Here is a 7491-nt window from a genome sequence, read left to right on the forward strand (position 1 = left end):
TGAAACCTTTCCTGTGTCTGTCCTGTTGCCGCCACCGATGCCATCTGTCGATAGGTAGACAGACGCACAGATGAGGCACGGCTTTTGTGTCACACAAAGGCAGGCAGAGTGCTTGACACCCAAATTGCAGTTTAGATTGAGTGAGGCTTATCCACTGCCACCTCGGTATATTTTTCCCTCCGCCTCCCGCGTTGATTGTATCAAGTTATGTTTACAGTTTCCCCGGTTCGGTTCTGGAGAATCGAGTTTCTTTTTTTGGGGGCGCCGTCCCGCGGCATGTGTTCCGCGGTCGATCAAAGCGGAACGGTACAACACGCCACCCAACTGCCATAGCACCCTAGCAGATTTGCCCGCCCGCTGAGATCTCGGCCGTAACCTGTAAGGCTGGCCTACCTTGTCGTCACAACGGCGAGGAATCTACCTACCTAGGTAGTTAGAGGCAAAGGATGTGACAGCTAGACTATAACGAGAGGTGTGGGATTGCACCGTCACGGGCGGAGCAACAGATCTCGCGGCGCCCGAGTCTGCTCGCTTGCGTCGACAAATAGGCAGATGTCCCGCAAATGACACCAACCAGGCGCCTGAATGCAAACATTGATCCGCGTCCCGTGCCTGCTGCGGTGGAGTGTTTCTCGACTCCTTTGGAGCTCTCACCGGTTCGGGGCACGGGCGGCGAAGACCAGGATCTAGACTTGGGGGTTGGTACAAGTAGATGCGGGATGCGTATCGCTTCCACCTTCACCTCAGGTCATCAGGGGCGCCTAGGCCTCTCACTCTTACATTCCTGAGAAATCTTGCAAGATGGGTGGAGGCAGTGGTGCTATGGAGGATTGTCACCCAAAGAACCTGCGGTGCTCTCACGAGAGTCTTCCTCAGGCGACCTTCCTGAGCGGGTAGGACTGGAGCGTCCTCCGAGTATTGCACCGGGCAAAGACGGTAGCACAGATGTGTGGCCGAGGTGGTCGTGCCGCATGCCACACCCTGCGTGGTTCGCGGCACCTCACATCTGAGCAGCATGGTTCGCATTTTCGGATTAATTTCGCTGATTCAAGGCGTCCAGACTGTTGGGTCGAGAATAAGCTTGTCCTTGTCGCCAGCGGTTAGGTACCGTACCGGCACCAACTGTCAGTTTGCCGACCACCGCGATGCCCTTGGATGTTCCTTAGACGCGTGATAGTGGCTCAACGGCCCGATATAGCGCCCCCTCGGCTTTCCTTTCAAACCGTAGGGCAGTCATAGGGCTGTTGGAAAGGAGGAGGATATGCAGGATTGGCTCGGGAGCTGCCACCGCGGCCGCATCCCCCGGTTGTTTGAGATTGAGCCCTACACTTGCTGGACCAATGACGGAGATGGACGGGCCACACCATTCTCACTCCAGATGCAGTCCAACGGCACCTGAAGGGTGCTTGTATAGCATAATGGACATGTGAACACCATCGGCCAGGAAGGTTGCTTGTAAGTAGAGATCGACGTGCCAGGCGCTAGCAAAGTGCGGACAGGGCACCGATCCAAGGTTGACGTTCCCGGGGGACAAAACCAGAGGTCTTGCACGGGCCTCTTGGGTGACCTACCCCTGGAGCAAGAAAAGGCCGATAGCCTCGTCCTGAGGAGTCGCGCGAGATGCATTTATACCCGTCAGGGAGGCCATAGAGTGGGTATGCCTGATGTCAGGTCAAGACATGTGGACTGCCCCGGCAGCATCTTCCTGCCGTGTAAGTGTGAAGGAGGAAACGATGCTGTGTCGAATCCAAAGGTGGAAGGGGTTTCGGGACGTCATTGAAAACACCAGGCCAAATTAAAATTCGAGCGTTACTGCGGTTTGGGTTGTTTCATACGGAGTCTGATAACCCCAGTGGATGTCTGCATGAGTTGAGGATTTACTTGGTAAGGAGAGCGGAACAGAAGAAGCATTTGGTGAGAGGTAGGTACAAACAGCGGATGAGTAATCGGCTGGTCGGTCTGGAGCCCCACTTTGCGCCTCAGGTGGCTTGCGTGCGATCCCTTACCCCGGAAGATGACAGCATAGCGTGCATTGCTGGCCCATGGACGCTTTAGTGTCGCGAGACCACGCAAACCGGCTCGCTGTCATCCCAATCGCCTCTCTAGCTCATGCGGCTCTTCCAGACACTGTCGTCCATGGATGCTAGCCTGCCTCGACTGCGTGCTCCATAGGACCCTTCGACTCTTTCCGCCCTGAAGCGGGTCATATCTGGACCTTGTCACACATGCATCCCTCTACCTTACGACGCAGGTGATGCTGACGCCCGCTATGGGCTGTTGCTCATTGGTCAGAGGCTGCTCCGGGTCCGGGTCCAGGGCGGGCTTCAGCCTCGCTTTCATGGCGCCATGGCTACTCACTGTACTGGTTTCCTTGCTGCTCTGGCCCGGCGTGGCAGATGCCATGCCGGCCAGGCGCATTGAGAAGTTGCGCGCGGAAACTGTAGACATGTTCTACCATGGTTACGACAACTACATGGACATAGCCTTTCCCGAGGACGAGGTAAGAACCCTGCAAGTCACCCCTACGAATTCAATGTCAGTGTGCTAAGCCGTCTTGTCTACAGCTCCGACCAGTATCTTGTGTCCCTCTGACTCGCGACACGCAAAACCCTGGGAACATAGCCCTCAACGATGTGCTCGGAAACTACTCATTGACCTTGATCGACAGCCTCTCGACACTGGCCATCTTAGCTTCCGCCCCACCGGATAAGAGAGAGACGGGACCCAAAGCTCTTCGAGACTTCCAAGACGGAGTTGCTGCACTGGTAGAACAGTACGGAGATGGCACGTCTGGTCCCAGCGGGCAAGGGCTCCGGGGTCGAGGCTTCGATGTGGACAGCAAGGTGCAGGTCTTTGAGACCGTCATTCGTGGGGTTGGCGGACTCCTGAGCGCGCATCTATTTGCGATTGGAGAACTTCCTATCAACGGCTACCATCCTCCACGCTCCGAGGACACCCTCAAGGTGCCAACCATATCCTGGCCCAATGGTCTCAAGTACGACGGGCAGTTGCTGCGTCTTGCTCTGGACCTGGCTACTCGCCTTCTTCCTGCGTTCTACAGTCCGACCGGCATGCCATACCCCAGAGTCAACCTGCGCCACGGCATTCCCTTCTACGTCAACTCTCCCTTGTACGGCACTGATGGGGCTGCCAACGTCGAGGGACCTCCCGAAATTACCGAGACGTGTAGTGCTGGCGCTGGCAGTCTGGTGCTCGAGTTCACGGTGCTTAGTCGTCTGACGGGCGATCCGAAGTTTGAAGAGCTCGCCAAACGCGCTTTCTGGGCTGTCTGGTACCGGCGCAGCGAAATCGGGCTCATTGGAGCCGGTGTTGATGCTGAACACGGAAAATGGGTCGGAGCTTTCTCTGTCATCGGCGCAGGTGCCGACAGCTTTTTTGAGTACGCCCTCAAGTCACACATTCTCCTTTCTGGCCACGGACTGCCGAACCGGACGGGTCTTGAGACCAATTCGCGGCCTACCAAGTTCAACCCCAACCCGCTGTTCCCTCCTTTGAGCGACGAGGAGAACTCCCCAGACTCCTTCCTCGCTGCTTGGCATCAAGCACACGCGGCCATCAAGAGGCATCTCTACAGCGACAGGGATCATCCGCATTATGTGAATGTCAATATCTGGACAGGCTCACTGGCTTCACAATGGATTGACAGCCTAGGGGCCTATTACTCTGGCCTCTTGACGTTGGCCGGCGAGCTAGAGGAGGCCATCGAGACGAACCTTCTTTACACCGCGGTCTGGACCAAGTATTCTGCTCTGCCGGAGCGCTGGTCTCTTAGGGACAAGACAGTGGAGGGTGGCCTGGGCTGGTGGCCCCTGCGGCCTGAGTTCATCGAGTCCGTCTACCACATCTACCGCGCTACCAAGGACCCCTGGTATCTATATGTGGGCGAGATGGTCCTTCGCGACATTACTCGGCGATGTTGGACCGAGTGTGGCTGGGCAGGTCTGCAAAATGTCCTCGATGGCGAGAAGAGCGATCGCATGGAAAGTTTCTTTCTCGGAGAAACCGCCAAGTACATGTATTTGCTCTTCGACGACGGGCATCCGCTCAATTCTTTGGATGCGGCATATGTCTTCACTACCGAAGGCCACCCTCTCATCATTCCCAAGAAGCAGCAACCGCCTCGAAAGAAGCGCGCGCCCGCGGTCACGACAAAGGAGGTCGATACTTATACAGGAGAGCCATTCACGAACTCTTGCCCTGTTCCCCCGAAAGAAGTTCCCCTGACTGGGTCGATCATCGCGGCGAGAACGGATATATATCATCCTTCAAGATTACTTGACCTCCATCTAGCACCTGACTTGCATGCCGCACACTACGCTACTTCACTACCTGGACCCCTAACCTCGCTTTCAAACTACACCTTTTATCCTTGGACGCTCCCTCCCAGTCTGCTGCCTGACGACGGCATATGCGCCAAGGTGAATCAACCAGTGGAGCTATCTCTCGAATTCGCGCAGACTCAACAGCAACCCGCGGGTGGCAGTGCATTCAACATCATGCTCGGAAATGTCAATCTGGAACGCCTCAGTATAGACAAGATCAGAGTCCTTAGCATCTCTGGTCTCAAGCTGACATTGCGCCTCGAGGACGAGAACGACCAGGAGTGGCGGATCACGCGCGTTAATAATGTGCCGCTTGGCCGCGACGAATCGGTCGTAATCGATCGAGCCGTGCTCGGCCAGATATCGGATCCGAGGTTCAACCTGGTTCGTGATCCTGTGGTTGTCAAACTACACCATCTTCATCAGGTAATACTTGGCGGTGACAACGACACCACACCCGACATGGCTCCTTCTCTCGAGGACGCCGAGACTGAAGAGGCGGGCTTTGAATCCGCCTCGTTACACATAGCAGATATAGATGCCAAGCGAGGCTCGGCAACGGAAGACGGCGACAACACCTCGACGAGCATGCGGCCCTCCGATATCGCCACGCTCTTCAAGTCCTTCTTCCAGCACATAGTCTCGTCTCTGGACGGCGCGCCCCTCGCCACCGGCATCCCGGGCGTCGGGCGCCACGTGGCAAAAAACCAGCCATACAACATCCTCCTCAACGCGTCGGCCATCACGCCGACGGGCATCGGCGCCGCGCCGCTCCCGCCGGTAGATATCCCGCCCGGGTCGCACGTGCCCAGCTCCGGCGCCGTGGACGCCTCGGTGCTGCCCTGGACGACCGTCTTCGCCGCCGGCGACGCCTGCGCCGAGCCCCTGCCCGAGTCGGCGCCGCGCGACCACCAGGTCATCCTCGTCCGGCGCGGCGGCTGCTCCTTTGGCGAGAAGCTCGCCAACATACCGCCCGCCACGCCCAAGCCCGGCAGCCTGCAGCTCGTCGTCGTGGTCTCGGACGACGACAACGAAGGGGGGCAGGCAGGCAGGGAAGGCGGCGGAGGCGAGCAGCTGATCCGCCCCCTGCTCGACGACGTGCAGCGGACGCCCGGCGGCCTGGTCCGCCGGCACCCGATCGCCATGGTCATGGTGGGCGGCGGGGAGGCGGCGTACGCCGAGATGGCCGGCGCGGCGCGGCTGGGCATCTCGCGGAGGCACTACGTCGAGAGCCAGGGGCTCAGGGTGCGCAACCTGATCATCGATGACGGCGAGACGGCCAACTTGCTCTGAGCAGGTAGAGAAGCGTTTTCCCTCTTCTCCCTCCCTCCCCTTTGCGCTTGCTTGCTTGCTTGCTTGCTTGGCCCCCCTCCCACACGAGCTTGAAGGGATATCAATGAACGATGAAGTTTTTATGAGGAATGAGAGAGGGGTTGAAGGAAGGCCTGGCTGCGGCTTTTGTTATTCATTTACAAACCTGTCCTGCAGCATACTTTTGTACATAGGATGGACGGACATGGGGTAGCAGCGCAATTGATAGACGGCAGTAAAGCCAGTTGCTTGAATACACATAAGATCTAGACACCTCCTCTTCGTGTTGAGCCCGGAACACCCGGCCGAATCACCTCTGGACAAGTTCCCGTCATGATTTCTCCACTCGAAGGACTGCTCCCAGTACATTCCCGTCACTGAGCAGCCCCATGGCATAACTACTTGCAAATGGGTATTGTCAATCAATCAATAAGTGCAGGAGATGCCGATTATTTCATTCAAAGATATATGATGGGGTCCGAGAAGGTCCCCCCCCTCCTGTCCGGTATGAAAAGAAACCCAACCCATTACGTCCAACCTCCCAAGTCTATATATATGTAGCGCTCATGCCACCCAGCCACCCATCCTGCCCAGAGTTCGTCGTCAACCCCCCCCCCCCCCACCCCCCCTGAGGATAAGAAGAGGAAAGAGGGCAATTTTTTCAATCCCGCAAAACGCCGGTACCGTATATTTTTTGAAGGGCGCCCCCCCCCCCCTGGAGAGGGTGACAATTAGTTTATAAGTCTTGTGTTTGTGTGTTGTTCGTCCTTGGTATTTCGTGATGTTATCCGCAAAAGCCGGTTCCCGCAATGTCCCCCCTTCCCCCCATCTAACGTTTCCTCAGTCTCCAAGACATTGAGTCCCCTCTTGGAAAAAGAAAAAAAATAGGTAGATCTCCCCCGAAGCTCAAATGTGGAAAATGGTCGAAGAGCGTCCAAGCAACAAATGCACAGGTCGGATGAATCGGTCGATGGAAGCAGAGCACTTGGGAACCAGATCGGAGCTCTCTCGTGGTGCTCGTCGGCCGCCTTAAGCACTTGGCTACTCGGCCTCCTCGAGAAGAGTCGAAACGGGCACGCCGCCCAGCTTGTCTCTGCCCTTGAGGAACGGGATCTCGAGGATGAAGAGGTAGCCAATCAGATCGCCGCCGAGCTGCTTGACCAGCTGACCAGCCGCATAGGCGGAGCCGCCTGTAGAGAGAACACCGGGTGGTCAGTTTCTCCTTGCATGTGTAGACATGTGCTGTCACAGCACAACGACGGAGAAGGGGGGACTTACCGGTAGCAATGATGTCATCGACGACGAGGACCTTCTGGCCGGAACGGATAGAGCCGTCCTGCATCTGGAAGTAATCGGCGCCGTACTCCTTCTCGTACGCCGCCGTGACGCACGGGCCGGGCAGCTTGCCCTGCTTCCGGACGGGGACGAATGCGGCGCCGAGGCGCAGGGCCAGCGGGGGACCGAACAGGAAGCCTCGGGCATCTAGGCCGACAACGACATCGGGACGGGCGCCGCCAAACTGCAGGAGGACCTGGAGCTCGAGCGCGTGGAGGAGACCTTCTTGGAGCTTGGGGTCGAGGAAGAGGGGCATGATATCAATGAAGTTGATGCCCTTGATGGGGAAGTCCGGGAACCGCCGGAGAGCGCCATACAGGGCTACCTTTGTACTGGCGAGTTCGGCGGCGGAGGCGGAGGCGGTGGTGGACTGTCCTCCCTGGGCATCCTGGCTAGTGGAGGGGTTGGCGGCGTGGGTGGTGGTCGTGGGATGGGCAATGCCGGCGCTGGCTTGTTCTGAACCAGCGGGCAGACTACTCTGAGGAGCGGGCGCGGAGCTCAT

At 57.6% G+C, this 7491-nt stretch overlaps 2 protein-coding genes across 2 annotated transcripts; one reads left to right on the top strand and one right to left on the bottom strand.

Moving 5' to 3' along the window:
* Positions 1 to 2254: 2254 nt before the first annotated feature.
* E0L32_010155 (uncharacterized protein) lies at positions 2255 to 5636 on the top strand (the record flags this gene model as incomplete). Its single annotated transcript, XM_031132742.1, has 2 exons — positions 2255 to 2500; positions 2565 to 5636. The coding sequence occupies 2 exons, from the start codon at positions 2255 to 2257 to the stop codon at positions 5634 to 5636; spliced, it is 3318 nt and encodes a 1105-aa protein (XP_030990136.1).
* Positions 5637 to 6695: 1059 nt separating this feature from the next.
* E0L32_010156 (uncharacterized protein) lies at positions 6696 to 7491 on the bottom strand (the record flags this gene model as incomplete). The annotated part of the gene is made up of 2 exons (XM_031132743.1): positions 6696 to 6844; positions 6933 to 7491. The coding sequence occupies 2 exons, from the start codon at positions 7489 to 7491 to the stop codon at positions 6696 to 6698; spliced, it is 708 nt and encodes a 235-aa protein (XP_030990137.1).

The sequence above is a fragment of the Thyridium curvatum genome (assembly GCF_004353045.1).
Source record: "Thyridium curvatum strain D216 chromosome Unknown NODE_79_length_189696_cov_84.187462, whole genome shotgun sequence".
Lineage (NCBI taxonomy): Eukaryota > Fungi > Ascomycota > Sordariomycetes > Thyridiales > Thyridiaceae > Thyridium > Thyridium curvatum.